Source organism: Saccoglossus kowalevskii, chromosome 6 (assembly GCF_978046115.1).
Source record: "Saccoglossus kowalevskii chromosome 6, keSacKowa6.1, whole genome shotgun sequence".
NCBI classification, from domain to species: Eukaryota; Metazoa; Hemichordata; class Enteropneusta; family Harrimaniidae; genus Saccoglossus; species Saccoglossus kowalevskii.
Window position 1 is genome coordinate 33,500,210 of NC_140646.1, and position 20,086 is coordinate 33,520,295.

General features: G+C 33.4%; 1 protein-coding gene and 1 long non-coding RNA gene across 3 annotated transcripts in view; one reads left to right on the plus strand and one right to left on the minus strand.

The window, feature by feature from the left end:
• The window catches only part of LOC100313738 (spalt-like transcription factor), a 46,019-nt gene that overhangs the window by 17,736 nt on the left and 8,197 nt on the right, over positions 1 to 20,086 (plus strand). The window contains exons 2-5 of one of the 2 annotated variants that reach the window (XM_085500407.1): positions 5,092 to 5,109; positions 5,940 to 5,963; positions 6,335 to 6,352; positions 7,098 to 7,130. The exons of the other annotated variant lie outside the window; for it this stretch is intronic. Of the exons in view, the coding sequence (XP_085356533.1) occupies positions 5,092 to 5,109; positions 5,940 to 5,963; positions 6,335 to 6,352; positions 7,098 to 7,130 (93 nt within the window). The remainder of the gene's footprint in view (positions 1 to 5,091; positions 5,110 to 5,939; positions 5,964 to 6,334; positions 6,353 to 7,097; positions 7,131 to 20,086) is intronic. 2 annotated transcript variants of the gene reach the window in all.
• Positions 10,162 to 20,086, minus strand: part of LOC146742722 (uncharacterized) — a 33,984-nt gene continuing 24,059 nt past the window's right edge. The window contains exon 2 of the long non-coding RNA XR_014929718.1: positions 10,162 to 10,262. This is a non-coding gene — a long non-coding RNA (uncharacterized LOC146742722). The remainder of the gene's footprint in view (positions 10,263 to 20,086) is intronic.

Sequence of the window (20,086 nt, forward strand, 5' to 3'; positions counted from 1 at the left end):
TTTTATTTAATTCTGAACAAAGTTTGTAATAATTAGTTTATAAAATTTTAGTATTCAGAAAAACATTTTATGAAATCTTAGTGATTTCATTCATTTGTCTGTTTTTGATAGAAAAATGAAAATATATATTGAGTAGTTTATTTTGTCTCAATATGTCAAAACCAGGCATTCATACAACCATAGGAGATTTAGGGAGTTGACAGTCCATTTACTGTCAGAAATACTGACCTAAAGAGCGAAAAACTGGAGAGGATTAAACAGTTTCCTTCCCGTGTTTACCAAGTATGGTTTTATAACCAATTTTGTGAAATTCAGTACCATTATTAGGATTTTTGCAGAGACCTATTGTTGCTATCAGGCTGTGCAGAATGTTTAATGGTGTGAAACAGTACCAAATTATCTTGTGCTAAACATATGGTAAAAGCCTACCATATACCTGTAATGTTTGACTGTTTTTGTACTGTAAGAGACCTGTGGGGGACACTTGACCCTATAGTTTAGAACAGCTTGTTTAATTGACCCATGTGAGCATCCTTTTTTACTATCAATGATTCTGCTAAACAAAAGATGATGACAACTTGATTGAGAAATAAACCTTATGAATATTCATCAGTTATGCAAGTTGAGATAGGTAATAGCATTGTGGTGAGAGGAGAATATAATTACATGTAATGTCATAGGTTTTGTTCTTGAAATAAAAACCACAGTGTTGGCACTATTCCCAACACTGTGCTCCAGACTGTAACAACATTTGTGTACATTCATGCCACTCTCGCATCTACTTGCATATTTACAATGAAGTTTTTCATTCTTAGAGGTACGTACACATTTTTGTTGGTAAAATACTGCATCTTCACTGGTTCAAATTGTTGTATCCAAATTTCTTTTTCTTGTTTTTGTTTGACTGTACTCAAGGGGCAAGTCAGTGTAGCCGATAAACATATATTTAATGCTAGCATGTTAAAGTTTCCTAAAGTTGAAAAGTTTAATCAATTGAATGTCTCGCACAGACTTTTACTGAGAATGGGTTACAATATAAGTCTGTGGTGGATTCCATCATACCGCTTCAATCATAAAAAACAAATCAAGTTTTTTCTCTTGGGTAGCATTCAACCTTTGTAGTTTTAACCTTTTATGTACACAGGAATATGATATCTAAGTAAACATCAAAAATTGTGGATGGTTTTATTTGGTGTTTGATGCATAGATATTTATCATATGGTGTTATCATATGACAACTCTGTATCATCTGGTTATCTCCTGTTTTTTTTTTACAAGTGAAAGGTCACATAGGTAATCCAAACTTTGTTAGGAGAATAAAAATAGTTTTTGTATTTTTTGGTGTCATTGATGAATACATATCATTGTTCTAAGTAATGGAATGTCATTTATAATTTTTAAAATTTTTTGTTACTTTGTCTGCTAATTCAAAGTTGCGTACCACGATCCTTAGATTAATTGAGAATCAGCAAATACTTTTTGACAGGGTTCAATTAAGTCAGTAGTAACATGATTTTATAATTAACAATTTTAATAGAGATACTTTCAAACAAATGAAAAACATGGAGAAATAAACTAAAAGATGCAACTATTTTAATTTTTTGCCTAAATAAAAATCAATGTGGATTGATATCATGTGATCATTTCTTGTTCGGTGGTTGAATTGAGAAGAAAAAAAAATTACTGTCAGCAGAAATGAGGCTGTCTAGCTAATAGAAGAATTACGGGTGCAGGGTAGTTGGCATATGTTCACCCTGGGTCAAGTAGGAAGTTAAGCAAATCCATATTTTCTTGTATAATATTTGTCATTCAATAGCAAAGTGGAAATGGAAAATCTTGTTTTTTTGACATGGAACTCTGGCATCCTGAGAGGAATACTAAGTACCGATATATCAGATGAGTTGGGTTTTGAGGTATGAAACGGCTGAGGGTTTAATCTCGCTGCATTATATCAGACCAAACATTAAATTTGACAACATTGGTTTGTGGTGGCTGTCAGCATTTAAATGATGAAGAAAAGATGTTTGTAAATTACTTCTCTCCTCACAAAAAAACGCATAATGGCTTTAAAAGCTTGGCAGTACATCCTGGGAAAGTTGACAATCTTGAACCACTGATCGGTCTATAAATTAATGTGCTATCAGAGATTTTAACTCTGCTTTTAAAAAGCTGTTTTTGGTCCAATAAACTGTGATTACTATTAATAACTGTAATTTTGAATACACAAAACAAATAAATCTGTCTGCTGGTTGATGTGTGTAATTACCTCCTACCCATGGTAGTAGCTTTTGGCTATTTAGCCAGTTGAGTGGTGCCTGTAAAGATTGCGTAATTACTCTGTAATTTAGAGTCAACTAGATGTGATTTGAAACAGTGGGTTTTTGTGTACAATAATCTCTATTACTAAAGTGAACTTTAATGTTAGATGGACCACACTTGCGATAACTACCTCGACAAACAAAAGTGGGTTTTTAAAATTATTCTACGGGATGTTTTTTTTTAATCTCCCTCTGGGAATAGACTGACGATTAATGTGGTACAAACGCACAATGGAAATTTTTTTTTTAAGCCTGTATTCTACCACATAGCGTAAATTTGTAAGATTATTACAACTCTGCATTGCTTGCTAAACATTTATTGAAATGCGTCCACCTTATTCAGTTCTAAAATTACACATGACATATTCTCTTTCAAAGCCTTATATTTTCTGATTTTATAAAATCTATTTGTTCTTTGTATTTTTTATGATAGTTGAGTAAATATTGAAAAGGTGAGGAGGACATATGCGTGATGGCCTAACTAAGGTGGTGGCTCATCTTTCGTATGTGCACTTAAATGCTCAATGTGAGAAGTCGTACACTCATGCAAGGATAAAAAATATGAAAATTGATTCCTGTAGAATGCACAAAGCATAAATGATTCATTTATCAGTCAGCTATTACTTGCTGTATTCCTCTCTTCGATGCGTTCTAATCACCTTTCTTGAAAGCATTTCATCATTCTTCAAACAGGGGGGGGGGGGAGATTTCGTGTCTGAATTTGAAAACTGAAATCTACCGGTAATATTTTTTTTTTAACACTTTACATATTTATATATTGCAAAGAAAAAGAAAATTGAAGCCTTTAAACACAAACTGAATTTTGATCACTAAAAGCAATAATTAGTTGGGATTTATTCTAGTCGAGACGAATGGAAAATAAGTGAGTATCCAGACAACAAAGGAATCCATAGTTTAAAATCTGTCAGCTGGAACAGTTCGAAAACGATATTTTAACATCCTAAAAATCGTGTAGGAACAGCATCAACTAGACAGGTAGATAAAAGTATTCAATTCATATGGGAAAATTCTCTTCTGTCTGCGATAGGTGAAGTCATCGTTGATGTTTACTGAGCTCGTCATTTTACAAAAATGTCGACTTTTTAAGGTTTTAATTTCCAATTCTTCGCCTTGGGCCAATTCAGATAAAAATGAAGACAATGCACATGATGCAACCTTCACAGGGTTGGTCTTTTAGGGCCTGTTTATTCTCTAAGCCCCTAAAGTAACATTTTTATACCATCGTGCACTGATTGCTCCATTCAATATCAATTCTAATTACTTTTACAAAGATGCACACATTTCAATTTGAATACTATTTTCTTTTTATTCACAACTTAACTTTATCAAGATGCCATGGGGCATAGAAATATTCATCGAAATTACTCCGCGACTTGCGATTTCAATTTAAAAAGTCTGATTATTAAGGTCAAAATTTAGTGATCTTTATCTGGGAAAACAAAGACTGACCAGTAACCATACATTTTTACCAATAATTAGGGACTATATAACCTTGCCTGGAGGGAAAGTCATTAGTGTAGGCAAAAGCTATGTAGATATGCTATATGGTTGTATAGTGAAAGGCTTTACATATTTTACCCCTGATTAAGTAGACTTCTTGTCTCTGTACTGTCTTCAGGCTCTGTCATTATGGCAGCATTTGCGTCTTGTGATGTTATACCTGTCATGAGTGAGGTCCAAGTAATTCTCAATTGTTATTGAGGAAATAGTTAAAATGCTTTGATTCTTGACTAATACATCCTAAACTTTGTATTAACAATTTCACTGACACTAAGGTGAAAACACAAAGCATTCTCGACACCAATAAACGCCAGTCAGTAGACACCTTGTAGTGTTGTTGTTTTTTCAGGTCCATCTGAACTACATCATCCCTCCCCATATATTGAACATATAAATTTATACCAATTTCTATGTGAGAGGGGGATTTGTATTTATATACAGTTGTGATTTACGTTTTCATAATGCCTAAAAAGTAGAAAAAAATGACGCGTATACAACCGAAGATGTGCATTTCAGATTTATTAAGTAATGTATTAAATCATTGAAATTTTTAATACCCTCCCAACTTGATGAAAAATGGCTTTTTGTTCATTACAGAGGATGTCCCACATTCTCTGCGTTTGGTAAGCACTAACACTAATCGGTAATACCTTGTAGCTGCTTGCTTGCTAGTTAGATTCTTGCAACATCTCTTCTATCTAAAATCCTATATTAACAAAGTAGTCTCTTTAAAAATTACAAAAGCACCTGTTCTTTCTTCGGGTTTTATTCTCTGCCTATTTAAAATATCCAATTATAAACAATCCTGTTCTGCTACTTCCTTTTGTTTTTTCTGTGTAATTCTTTCTCTTTCTATGGGGTAAACTTTAATGGGTGTTCTATCTTGGTTTTGTTAGGTATGGAGATGAATAGGTTTCTGTACTTGTGATTGGCTGATATATTGACCGAGGTGACATTCCAACACTGTCACACATTCAAACATGCTGAGTCCCTTTTTATGCTTTTTAATGCCACCAAAGGTGAAAAGTAATTCAATTTTCTTCAAAAGGTGACGGTTTTATTAAGATTTTGACACAAATTATCAAAATATTACCTAAAGTTGCTGATAATGTGTCCCATTTTTGATAAAATCTTGGCATTAAAAGTTTGAGTTTAATTTTCTCCACTCTTGAGTGTCGATACTTGATACATTTTTACTAATATTTGTTACTTCATTCTCTTCCTTTCTTCGGCTTGTCTTTCTGACAAACAGGAGTTGAACATTCAGAAGGTAAGCATCAAGATTGAGAATCAAGAGAGGTATCTTCTCTCGTCTGTTTGTCTCCATCCTGAGCCATACATCATTTATTGACATGTAATAACATCCCACTCATCTGTGTGAAACTGTACTATATCAACATCTCAAAGTTTGAATTTTGAAGACGTTGATTTGCATGTCTTAACAGAGAATCACAGCAGGTCGTTTTTAATTTGACAGGCTTGTTTCAAGTCACTGACAAGCATCTCTGCTTCTCTCTGTGTACTTTACATGAAATCTGTCAAAGTTCTGAGCTCTCCATTTCCACCACTCTTTGACCCCCTCCCCCTTATGAACATACATCCCACCCTCCCATTCTGCCTACCTGCTCATAAGGTCCTTATTCATCAAGTAATCACTGCATGCTACTATGTAAATAGGCTAATTAATTACAGAAATGGTATCTGTATGATAAAAAAGTAAAAGTAGCTGAATAACCACACAATTAAAGTCACCATATACAATGCTGTCATCCCAGTTGTTTTAATCCTCCTTTCATGTAAAACTTTGCACCAATTTAATTATTCCTTGCTTGCATCCTACCTATTGTTGTGATGATTACATTGAATTCCTTGATTACGCTATTGTTATATTGAATGTTGGCAACCTAGACTTTACTTTTCCCATACATAGTCCTAATTCTTTTCATCAACATCAATAGGGGTATTTATCACCATATTTCTATGCATGACCACCTTAGAGAAAGTTCTCATAATTTAACATTGTTTTGATGCGTGTGGGAATGGACAACATGGTTTGATCATGACTAATATATTCTTTTGTTCTGTTCACTTCAAAAGCAGAAGTTATTGACGAAAAAACCATAGGTATGTGTCATAAAAGGAAAAGAACACTTTCCTTCAGACTTTTTATTCTCGTGTTATGACCTTTAAAAAAACAAGATTTATTTGATCGCTAATAATGTCAACAAAAGTAAATTCTTTCAGTAGGCTTTATGAAACCTTGATAAATACAGATTCTATGCTTAAGACCAATTCACTTTCATAAATTTGTGGTTGTTGTGGAGACTCCATAGCAACATGACAACAACAGGACACTTATATTAGTTTGTGTTTGTTTTTTTATGTAGCATTTTTTTCATTGTTATTTGTTACTATTCTACTTTATTTACTATATTCTTCTATACTTACTTATTACAAAACTTATATTTCTCTTCACTTTCTTTTTTTCTATACAGCTTCACCAATCTTAACAGGTGCGTCTTGTTTCAGACTTATTTTCTCTAATTTAAATGTTATTTTATTTAAAAAACACTTCAGCGGTAAACTTTCAATGTTCAAAGGATGTAGAAAAATAAAATTAAAGAGGCATACATTTAGTCGCCATAAAATGCGATATTTAGTACTTGAAATTTTTTTAACTCTTATTGATAGAGGCAGTAAATTCCTTTGTGCTTGGCAGATTTCTGCCAGACTTTCACTCGACTACATTATGATACTGTAAACAATTTTTTTTTAAATAAACAAATTTTGAAATGATTTACAAAAATTCCATTATTTCCTGTCAAACTAATAGTTGTCCCATTTCATTACAAAAATTGACTCACCAAATCATTTGTACTATCAATTGTTTTAGAGTACATCCAAACAGTTGGAAGATAATTTTCCCCTTTCATATGATCATTAATTAGACTCTTATCTACTATCTTCAATCTTTGACATCAATCTTTTCTGTAATTACATTATATATTTCTCCTAACAATTGGTCACTGACCTTCAATCAAAATTATTTAGTATCTTTATTGCATCAGTGCATTTCAGAATTATGGTCCTAACACTCTTTTATTAGCTTTTATGACTACCAGGGTCATATTATTCATAATCATAAATAATTTCCCCTGATCGGTATAAATTCTTTACTTTCTGTTTTCAACTAAATCACCCTGTTTCTGTTATTTACACTCTTTCCTTTCCTTTTTCTCTTTCCTTGATTCTATCCAGAAGTTGCCATGGAAACAACAGGTGATGGAAATGGTAAGAATCTTTCTTCTTTTTCTTTTGTGTTGTCATGGTAACAGTTTGTCATATTTTCTAGCATAAATGTTAAAAACATGAGAATTGTATCAATATTTTGAATGAGTATTAAATATATGTAACCAAATATTGCCTGAAGGAAATGTAATTTAGCATCAGTGAAAATATGACTTGTCCTAAAATTAGTATTCTAAATGTTTCTCGGTAGAATTGAAAAACAAGATGTATATAGTTTTAGTTTTCATGTTAACGAAAAATGATCCTGCTGAAATTGATGTGACATAATGTCTTGGATTCCCTCTGAAAATGCTCTTGGCAAAACTGATTATAAAAGATGAGGAAAGTATCCATTTACTAAGAGGAAATAGGCTTGTTGAACCAGAAATAATTACGTTCTTGTGTAAGGTCAGAATAGAAAACAATACTTAAAACCAGCTTTTTGGGTTGTTTTTTTTTTCTGAGGGGGAGGGGTGCGTATGACATTCTGTGTTAGTGATGCAGTTTTGCTTTAAATACTAAGTATTATTATGATTAGAACTACTGTGGGATTTTGCGAGAGTGATGATGTATGTATCTTGTTGCATCAAAGCTACCGATATACATTATTCTGAGGGAACTAGGACTGCATTTTGTTGTATTTTTTCTTGGGAGGGAGAGAAGGGGGATGGTGGTCATTATACAGTACAGTATAAAACAATACATTTTTCTTGTGTGACTAGGACTAACTTTTTTCAATCCTTATCTTTGTTATCCCCATTCAATGTCATATTTTTTTAGCTCCGCTGTTGACTTATCATATGAGTGATTGTCCGTCGTCGTCCGTGTCAATGTTTTACTTTTTCGACTTCTTCTTGAAAACTACAAGCCTGAATGCTTTAATACTTGGTGAATATGTACCTTGGGTAGACCTCTCTCAGATTTGTTCATTTCATGATCATATCTTCAATTCTCTAATTTTGGTGAATATTTTTGTCATTTTTGGTAAAAAGTGATATTTTCGACTTCTTGTTAAAAACCGCAAGTTCAATTGCTTTGATATGACTTATATAGGTACTACATGTGGACCTCTCTCAGATTTGTTCATTTTGTAATGATATCTTTAATTCTCTAATTTTGGTAAATATTTTTGTCATTTTTGGTAAAAAGTGATATTTTCGACTTCTTGTTAAAAACCGCAAGTCCAATTGCTTTGATATTGCATATATAGGTACTACATGTGGACCACTCTCAAATTTGTTCATTTCATGATGATATCTTCAATTCTCTAATTTTGATGAATATTTTTGGTAAAAGTGATATTTTCTTCTTGTTAAAAACCACAATCATTTATGGTTAAAAATTATATTTTTGAATTCTTGTTGAAAACAGCAAGTCCCATTGCATTGATACTATGCGTATTGTTCATTTTCTAATGATATCTTCTGTTCTTTAATTGAAATGTGCATTGCTAACAGCGGAGCTATCTCAGCCGAGAGGCTGCTTGTTTAATGTGGGTTGAATCAAGATTTTGCGAAAAATGATAAATATCCAAATAGTCCATGTGTTGTCTGAGCATAAACTTATCTTTGTTCTTCTACATTTTTGGTAGTATAGAAAAATCATTTGGAAAAAAAAGGTTTTTGGAATATAGAAAAGGCATTTGAAAAAAAAAGGTTTTTGGCAATATAAAAAAAATGTTTGCAAAAGAAAAATGTTTGTTGGCAGTATGGAATTATCATTTGAAAAAAAAAAGGTTTTATTATAGATTTACTAAGTAATACAAGTGTCAGTGACCCTACCATGTTGACATGCTGAGGTAGCCTGGAAATCTTCTGTTGCTATTGGACGTCTTGCAGGGAACCTTTGACCTCAGAAAGTTTTTTTACATATCAGACATGCAGCGGGCTAGTTGTAAGGTGGTTATATTAATTGAGTGCACAAGCTAAGAAATAACTTGTGTTTAGGTTCATCCTATGCGGTGGTTTTAACTGGTGTGCTCTCTCTGCCCTCTTGTCAAATACTTCTAGTTTTAAGTTACACCTTGTACTACTTGTTGGTGTTCAGTGAAGCAACTAACCAAATGCTGCCTGCGTATTTTAACCATGACTTTGGCCTCTGTTACTCATTGAATGCTATAAGTTTTGTTCCAACGCTTCACACATTTGTATATTCTGTAAACCATTCAACTTTCGCTGCAAGAAGTTTTTGAGATTTGATAATTTCATGGAATTTGTGAAGACCAAATTTCATAAAAGACACTAACATTCCTCCGTATTATAAGACACCAGTGAAGTTGTCACTGTCACCAAATTTCATGATTTTCACTATTTGCAAAAAAATCTCTTGCAGATTTAAAGCAGTTTGCATTATTTTTTATTTTTAGTCAATACTCATAATTACCTACAGCTACAGGTCGTTATCAAAATTGTTGATAAAACTTTTAAAAATGATGCTAGTTTTTTCATTGTTAAATGGTCACAAAAGTTGACTTTGGGCATTCAAAAGGATTTGTTAGGAGCATACTGAAAGAGTTAAAACAAGATGAAAGAATTCATAATGGAAGAAAGAAGATAGTTTTCTTGGTATACAATTGGAACTAGAGATAAGAAAGTACAGAATGGTATTTGAATGTGAAATAATGAAGGCCGGCAATCTTTTTATTCAGTTTAACTTAGGATTAAATTTCATGTCATTACAAGTGTATAATTAAGTCAAAGTAGAGACTGTCTGCATATGTAATTTCCATGCACTCCTCGTCGCATAAAACTGTTGTCTCATTCACCTAAAACTTTACTTTACCATAAATGTGAAAACATTCCCCCCCCCCTCCATACTTTTGTTTATTTTTGATACTTTAGTTTTATGTCTAAACAGGACATATTTTTATACAACTGTTGTCTTAAAACTTTAATTTGCAGATTTTCTTTAAAATAATGTCACCTTAGAGCCAGCATTTAAAAAAAAAAAAAATTAACCCCTCTATTATGCATTTGCAGTCAACCGTGCAGACTTTTAAGTTAAAAAATGCACTGAGAAAGAAAACAGTGATCACTTTACCTATAAATGTATGGTCTCTTTGCTTCCTAAAATGTGAAATCCTACCCACCAGTGTAAAAACTGAACACCAACAAGCTTTCCGAAGTACCACTGATGCTTTAGATGAAAAAAATAATAATAAATTAATGGCAAATACAAAGCCCTGTGATAAATATGTGTTTACTGGGCACCAGTGTTGAAACTGATTTCACTGTATGAATTGTGGCCATTTTGTGTTTGTTGCCTTCCTCTCTTTAATAGCTATTTTATGTATTTCTGTCATGTTTAGTGATTCATAAATACGAGGTGCAGTTATATTTTAATGGTCTTGTATGTGCTATCATCGTAATATCAGCAATAACTCTCACAAATATGACTTCCATATTGAAACTTGTCAAAAAAATAATGGCTGCCAAATGCCAGTTTCAGCTTATCACTCGGTTGTCATAGCAATACCATCTAAGACTACATGCATATGGGAAGCAGCTGAAACTATGTTTATGAAAACTGGTACTCTCTTTAATCATCGTCTTTATTTGACTAATGAAATGTGACTAAAAAAAGTTGAAAATGAATGTAATAACCTAATTGTTTCGTCTTGCTCTTAAAATGGTTTGGATAATAATATCAGTTCCTTGTAGCTTTGGCTGCTAAGTTCATAAGACATTCTTGGCACTCGCCAACTATGTTGGAATACAGTTGACCTCTGACCCAGCTCAGTCTGAGCTCGGCTGCTGAATGAAAGTTTTAAATTGCGATGGATATCATTGGAAGGTAACCCAGACGTCATTGTCTAAATCTGAAGCACTTGTAGAATACCAGATACGTTTACAGTGTTAATCCGTTCAGTTATTCGCAATTTAAACCGAACAAATCCTATATACACACTCCTATTTCACTTTGAAAACTGTCCCGATTTGTTTTAAAAACATCAACAGTTATCTGTGTTGACAGTAATAACACTAAAACAAATGGAAAATTTTCAGACGAAACTGAAATGCATTATACCGTGTATAAATAGTTGAATTATTTTATGTTTACGAATGTACTTATTTTTGAAATTGATTTGTTTTATACACCAGGAAAAATAACTGAAAAAAAATGAAAGTTGTGTTTGTGATTGAAAGCTTTTGAATAAAACCTGGAGGGAGTTTGGGTCAGAGGAGCTCAATTCAGAGTGAACATCGTAGGCAATTACCAGTTACGAAGCAAATTTTGTATGCTTGAAATGAAAACCCAAGAAACACCTGAAGCAGTTTCCAAACCTCTAGTTCTTTAATTCTACCTGTCTTGTGCACAAAGATTGCTTTTTTACAAAGAAATTACATGAGCGAGTTGTCTCAGCGTTTCCTGTTTCAATATTTGCAATGTGAAATGAAGGAAAGGGACACTTGAGAAGGCAGCTCGTTAATCCTATGTATATTTCAGGAATTTTTGCCTGGAAGGATGAAATTATTATTCTCATCATCATTGGCTTTAAGGTAGATTGATTTCTTTAACAAAGCCCATCTGTTTATTCGCCAGGATTGTGTGGAAAATATTTTCTAATTTACGCTAGCTAGTTTGCTTTAAGGTGATTTACAAAATATTGTGTTTCTAGCGTCTGATACATCATTCCGATACCATGGACTGACAACAAAAGCTTCAAGCTTTTTAAAAATACTTGTTCATGTGATGCTACTGCAACAGATTTGCATACACCATGGTTTAGTTACTACAATGAAACCAGACTAAAATGAAATTTGTCCAGTTTACAGAGGTAAACAGTGTCCAGTTTCCATTTACAGTTTAGTTTAGACAGGCTTCCTTATTACTGAGTTTTCCATACTACAGAATTCCAGGCTACTAGGTTACACAGGGCTCAGTTTAGATTCACTTTTAAACATATTTTACTTTTTTGTTTTTTGGTGGTGATGGTTTCACTCTTCTATACAGTAGAAGAGATAAGCAGGATAATTTAGTTTGATCTGGGTAATATTACTCACTATTAACAAAGTTTATACTCGCATCTCGCATCAGTTGGGGTGAAAGTATTTCTAAATTGACTTTTCTTCAATGAGAAGAAAGGGACTGTAGATCTTCTTGTCAGGTAGCCGTGCAAATAGAAACCAAACAAAGTGACAGTTGAGTACTTTTCCCTTTCACTTCACTGGTGACTGGTTGCCAGTAGCGCCTTTAGATTTGTTTACTTGTAACTGTAGAAATATTACCCTTATGATATATGGTATTATTGAGTTGCCTGACCTCAACTTGAGCAAACAAAAAGTGAAAATATTCAAAGGACCTAGTCATATGTTTGTCTCCACCAGACTTTAGTTTTTCAACTATTCTTGAAGTTTGATCAGGTGGGTGGCGAGGCTTAGATGAATAAATCCCCCAATGTTATGTGAATTGAAGTTTTTGTTAGGTGTATATTTGTATATGATGACTCTGAGTAAAAGGTGGTACTTTTCTATGAGTTGGAGGAGTCAGATGGGAGTTTTTCTTCAACAATTGCCCCCAAGTCAGTATCAAGTGTTCTGCCTGTAATACAAGTGCTCACCACTTACAACCAGCATAATATTAAAAAAAAGGAGTCTACACCCTTAACATGAGGGACATATTTGTTTTTCCATTTTGGCATAAATACTTGTGGTGTCATTTCTATCAATGGAGGGAAGTAGTTTGTTGCAGGCCAGACTCGCTTTCATTGAACATGGTGTCAGAGTTGATAAAGGGACATTGTATCATAAACCATAATCAGTAATTTATAATAATGTCGACCTATTTCACCGAGACGTGCAAGTGGCTGTACATTATATATTCCAGACTGCATTTTTGTTCTTTCATGTTCTTGAGAGGCCGCCGTCCCGTGTTTAATCAGGGTTGTCGTAACTCAACTATGAGGGTTATTTTATGATTTATATGTTGTGCTTCTGATATTGTATGGTTTTTGTCTGGATGCACTGGAATGTGGTTAGGCACAATGAAAGTGATTTCTTTCAGATGGCATTTAAGCAGTTTTTTTTTTTTTTTATACTTTCTCCTAAACTCACCATGGTAACGAGAGTGATGTTGAAAAATAGCTCTCTCATAAACCTTTCATCTTGCAGTTTGACAGAAAAATGAAAGTGGTTAGACAGTCTAGCCTTGATTAGGCATGCATGTGTAAAGGTAGCCAATGAGAAAAGTAAACTCCAGATGGATAAAAAGGTCGACTGGAGAACAATGAAGTTAATTTAAGTTTCTATTGTGTCAATAATTTCTCAAAGTGAATGTTTTTCTTTTGGATCATACTTCTGCACAATGTGGGTTTGTTATGTTTGGGAAGTGTTGTGAAAACTAACTTGCAAACATTTGCTTTGGCATGGTAACACTTATATGTGTATGTATACCTATTGTTTACTAGTCACAGCAACAAACCTTGTCAATTTTATAATATCTTAAAAGTAGGCAACTTAGTCAACGCTGATATTCATATGCAGAACTTTTTAATGGACTTTTGGAGTCAGGAATGTTTGAGGGGGTCTTTCATAAAAGGGGCGGTCTCTGTTTTGTGTCACTTTCTTCGCATAAATCTTGTCTACATTCATAAATCTTGTGGACTTTTTATTTTAACACAAGGCCATCCATTGAAAACTGCTATTATCTTATTTTTCAATGTGCATGCTCAAGCATTCAGTGTGAGATTAGTTGCATGTTATTTTGCCTGAGGCCATTTATTGAAGAAGAGAGGGGGGGGGGGACAGAAGAACTGTCAAAGAGTTCTACAATGAGTCTGCTTGGCTAACTAAGTAAAAAGTAATTTTCTGGTTGCAAGAATTTATTGCTCCTTGTACAGAATATTTAAGAAACATATTTCACTAGTTTAGAGTAGCTCACCTTATAGGGTAGCACTTATTAAAACGAGGGACTAACAATTTGACCTTGTTTTGAGTTTGAAGGACACAAAAGCAGGCTATTCTATAAATCAACTTTCGTAGCTTTAGCAAAATCCCATTGAAAGGAGGAGTGCTTACACTTTATATTTTTTTAATGTTCATTGGCCTTGAAGAAAGTTATAGTTTTTAGTAGCCGACTACACCTGGATGAAATTATGTTTGGTGAAAACAAATTTCAACAGGGCAGAGGAGACTTAATGTTGATCTTTGACTGGTATTCATGTAATTTTACGAATAATGTAATCAGCAGTTATGCAAATCCCCTCAGTAAATTGGCTCCTTTTCAGAACTACTTCTCTGGAACAAAAGATGATGAAAAGGAGTAGTAAAATGATGTATTAAAGTGCATTTAGTTTTTTTCAAGTGTATTGTTAAACTGGGCATTGCCCCCATTAGTCCCCTATACACATGGTTCTGGTGATTGACAACTGGCTTTGCTGTCTAACGCCCTGAAAATTCACTTTTTGGATTACCTTTGTAATTTAAATTTAAAAGACAGCTGTAGGAATTATTTTGAGTTAATGAGAGTCAGCATAAAACTTTTACTGAGGAGTTCAATTGGCAGTATGATGTAATATTTCTACCAGGTCATTAAACTGTTCTCTGAAAAGTGTTTAAAGGTAGTTGCGTAGGGGTGTGTCTAAATTTTTGTTCCTTGTATTCTCTCTCTCTCTCTCTCTCTCTCTCTCTCTCTCTCTCTCTCTCTCTCATCATTTAATCCTGTTTCCCACATACTCAAATGTCAAGAAAGAGAAAAAAGGATAAATCTACACATTAGCTAGTAAAATTAGTTTTTTTCTTATTTCCTCCTTGTATAAAATGTGTAAAACTTGTTTGTATTGAAACTAGAGTAAAAAAAATGAAATCTTTTTTTTTTTTTGACATCTCTGATGAAATATTATTTTATTTAAATTGATATTAAAGTAAGTGCCTGAATATGTACTTCTTTATATATATTGGGATATTTTCACAATTCCTTTCTGTGTTTATTTTCAAAAATAAGTTTTTGAGAGAATGAAAAATGTGGTAAACAATGCTCAACGCTTCAGATTGCTAAAATACTTTTAAGGGAAAAAATTTTGTTTGAATCATTTGGTGTATAAATAACTTGATGCATTTTATCTGCCATTAGTTGTTTCATGCCTGTGTTAAAGATGTAATTAAAATGCCAATGAATCAAACTCGCCTTTGATGTGTCAAAAATATGCACACATGTTTATGAAGACTGGAAATAGGAGATTTTTGTATTGGAATAACATTATACAGATTTATAAAGTTATTCCCATAGGAATGCTCATGGAATTAAATAATATGGTTTTCAATGGAGTCTCATCATTAACGTGGCAAAAGGGCAAAAAGCTTTTTACGTATAAGAAGATAAACAATAAATTGATCTTGCATAATAGTATAAAGCTGTTGATTTAATTGCAATAATGGAATTGGTAGGAATTACAGGTCTTGTTCGTCATGAAGGATTGGAATTCCTTCTATTACCTACTTTCTCCTTCCATTACTTACTGTCATGTATAAAAACTGAGTTTGCTATTATCAGTGTAGTGAAATTACATATTTCTATTATTTGATAACACTAATATTAAATAAACTACATTCTATTTTCTCCATTTAACCCTTTCACTACCATTGCCAATGTGTGTCAACTTCAACGAAATTAAGTCCTGTTAAAAAAACGGCTGATCTTATTTGGAAATCGTCTGATCTTGTTTAAAAATGTCGTTCAAAATAAGTGATCAATATATGTAGACAATATTACTCTTTCAAATTGGTTCAACATTAAAGTGTCACAGATGTCACTCTATGTCGTGTACAAAGTGGGTCCCATGAGAATGCACGCTGTGTAACGATTGGTACTTTAACATTGAATTTAGAGACAAATTTCAAAAATTTTAGTGGGGGCAGTTAGTTGTGCGAGTGTTAGGGCCACTTAACAGTATACCATGTGTTAGATATACCTATCATGTTATATATTTTCTAAAAGCTTGTTTCAATAAACAAAATTTTTATGTAGGACTTAAACGTGTTTTAGGATGATGAATCTTATTATGTTAAGGTAGTTTTGAGCCCAATTCAAATTTTGCACAACTGAGCTTGTTACTGGGAATTTTTGCAATGCATTGTGGGAGAGAACTTCTCATTGTATATAATGGAAACTATTATATTGAAAACTTCTTAAAATGTTTTAACAATATTAAGATTCACATGGCTTTTACATCCTGTGGTACAGAGGACAATTTGACGTGAAGAAATAATCTCCTTTGAAACCAGTGTAAAAAAATGTCAATTTCCAACAATTTTTCATGAAATTTCAGACTTTTTTCTTCGATATCCTGATGGTATGAACACGTAATACTGAAAGTATCTCCTTGACTCTCTTAGGCCAAATTTCAGAACTAGCAGATCAAGTTCAGCAGGGAACAGAAAAAACAGCAGATAGATATAAAATTTAGCCCTAGTGCTGATAATTAGAATTAAAAACTCGTCATATTCCACGAACAAGTTATTATAGAGTATATGTATTTGTTGGAGAATCAAAACATGGTCCTGTCTCTCTGATCATTCTTTAATTTATCATATATTCAGAAGTCTGTCCGATTCCGCTGGGAAAACAGAGCAACAGTGTGGGGGAAAAAGTCATACCGATATTTCATATAGTACGCATCCTGTCAAACATTTTAATTGAAACTTGCCAGAGGCATTCGGTAAATCCTTGCCAAACAATGAGACTAATGAATCCCAGGGAGTTTGGATCGCACCTGGAGACATGTTTCGGGAAGATACTTTTCTCAAAGGCGTTAATCACAAAACATGACCAGTTCAGATTACAGAGGGGGAAAAAAGAGATTGAAAAACCAGTGATGTGCATTCAGTTGTAAGGTGACCATCCCCAGTAGCCATAATTTTTATAAAGCTCCATGTCCAGATCTGTATTAGATAGATCAGGAAAGGCCATATAATATTGGAAAGTTGCTCATATTTCATTCAAGTCAGCTTAAATTTATACCCCAGAGGTCCAGGCAAATCACAGCCACAGGGTAAAAAATGATAGAAAAAATGCAAAACACTTGCTTACTGAACCGAAATTAAATTTCAGATGACTGAAGATATGATGAAATGTAATCTCAGAATCTTGCTGCCAAACTAATATGTACACCCTCTCGTACCTAGCCACCCCCTGCCTGACAGTGGTTTACAACTGGAGGCTATAGTAACTCCAGCTGCCTCTAGAGGGCGCACATCATATATTGAGCATAGATGTGCAATACGTTTTAATACCCAGGCCCCGGTGAGCAATAATCCTTGCTATTATGTTGTGAATTAATCTGTTAAAGTGACACAGGTCTACAAGGGTTATGACAGAAAAATAACTATAAAATTCCTAGGTTAATTTCTCAATGATGATGTTAGTAATATATCAAGCCATGTCTGCAAGCAAACGAATTTCAGAAAAGTTTATTATCCAGCTATGAAATGTCTCTGTTTAGAATTTCAAATAGGATGGTCTATTGCTTTTTAAATCAAATGTCGTGCCATATTCCAAATGACTTCATTTTAAGGCAAATTGGTATATAATGAGAACTGAAGGTTACGAACTATGCCATAACATGAAAATATTTGCCAGATATTTAGTTATTGTAATAAAGTTAGCGACTGGATGGTCTCTTCTAATGATGCCTCGGAGACATAGTAGAGATTTTCACACAAATTTTATGTCCACCCATGCATGTAATGTCAAACTTCATGTTAACTTGTATTCCATTGAATTTTACTCTCAATGGGATAGCACAAATAAATTTTATTTCTGACATTGAGGGGATAGCATTTAAGGTTGAGGGAATCTGTTTTTATGGTCATTAATATGAAAAAAAAAAATATTTGTAATATTTTACTCTGAACACTAAAATTAAATTTAGACAGAACATTTTTCTGCGGATTGAGACCAAGATTTTTACAAATTCACTAAAGAAAAAAATGCAAAAAGAAATTTTAAAAAAGTCTCCATCGTGAAGAATGTTAGGCCATTTGTGAAATGAGATAAAAAAAGACTCGTAAGATAGACTTGTGGAAAATGGACTGTATTGATTTTAAGATTATTGATATACAGTCGTGTTGGTCATTACAAAATTAGAGTTGTTAATATTCAAAACGAGTTCTCAAAACCGGACAGGTGGGACTTTTCTTACTAACAACATTCATAGCTCTGTCATGTTCATCTTGGTAACCATGGCAATATAGTTGTGCTGATGAGGTAAGGTGTAATTTGGAGTGTGTCAGAATAAAGAAAACGTTTATCAGTATCAATCTTGTCGGTTTGACAGCACAATCTAAGGAATCATAAATAACCTGTGAAGAAGAAAAAACAGGACAGTGGCAACAGAGGTGAAAGTCATCTACGACTCAATTTCCAGACATTAAAAATCCCTATTAGTGGTACAAAGTTACTAAATGTAATACCTGCTTAACTTTGATCAGAATTTCTTTTAAAAATTGACACAGAATGGAAAAGTTGCGTGGTCATTTTAAAATAATTTAATAAAGGAATTCATCTATAAGAAATAAATTCTTTATTTGTTCAATATTCTCAGTACAAAAGATTGACACTTCAGCCATTTCTCGCACAAATTGCAAGCATTTCCACTTCTGGGTCAATAACTGCAATTATCACTACCAATCGGGGTACCGGCTCTTTTTAGTAGATGCTATGGAGAAAATTACACTTCATGTTGAAGCTGGCTAATTTGACCTCGTCTAGTAGACCTATCATTAAGTGAGATTGAAGGAACATTAGGATTTGTTAGTGTGACAGCCCCTGAAGACAGTCTTATCTGATCGTAGTTGTCATTATTTAGCCCATGCATAACTTTCAAATCTGGGAAAGTTAAGCTTGGTTTTCATGCAATTTACTTCATTAGTGAGTAGATTTAATATTCCAGTCACATGAAATGTAATAATATCACCATCTAGTAAATTTCTTAGACTTGTCGTGTTTGCAGTGTGAGGTGTTCCTGGAAGCATGACCTCTTCAGCATCTTTTACACGTGTCAACAAGCCCCCTGGCCTCTGTAACACTTTTATTTCTGAAAATTATGGTTAAACCAGAATATTCCCTGTAGTAAATTGGACATGGTCGTTGATTATGACTCGCTATGACTGAATAATCCACATGCAGGGAATAAAAACAACTCTGTGGGAGGGAAATAAAAAAAAGCTTCCAATATATTTCTTGTTCAACACAGTATTTTTCAATAAAACCTGCTATTGTACTCTTTGTAATATTGAAATACTCGCTCTTGCACAGCAACAAAAACTATTATTTAAATCTGTTTCATAAAGCGCTATCCTTGGATGAGCTTAGAGCATTGAATTTTCTAACAAAGGGAAATTTCTGTTGGTACAATCACTTGGTAGTAGTGTATTCTATTGTCCTGTCTCTTTCTGTGTATGGCTGGAATTCCATTTGAATTCTTGAGATATGTTTTTAACTGAGATGTGAAAAAACAGAATTTATGCCTTACATTCATTATTTTTATGTAGCAGGATAAATGTTCGAACGACAACTAAAAATGACATTTTTTTTTGCTTTGTTAAATGCTGATTTATCAGGTTCCAAAAAATTGATGACACTTAAAAATGAGTCATTCGTAAGACAGTGTGCTGGTATTTTTGACAATTTTAAAAGACATCATCCATCGTTACTGCTTCAGATGCATAAAACAGTATTTCGGTATGACCGGAAGTATAACAACCTCAACTTTGCATACAAATTTGACACTGGCATGCATGCAAGGTAGCTTAACAACTAAATAACATGAAATTTGTTTGGTTATTCACTCAACTCGTGGCTTGGTGTATGTATTGTGTACATGTATTATATAACTTTCAGCATTGCATTGTGGAATACTTTAATGGGAATCTAGGTGAATAGGTCTTAGATGCAAATGGTACCGAGATCTTGTTTAGAGCCAAATAGACTTGTTTTTATCTCTAAAATAGTCTGTCTTCATT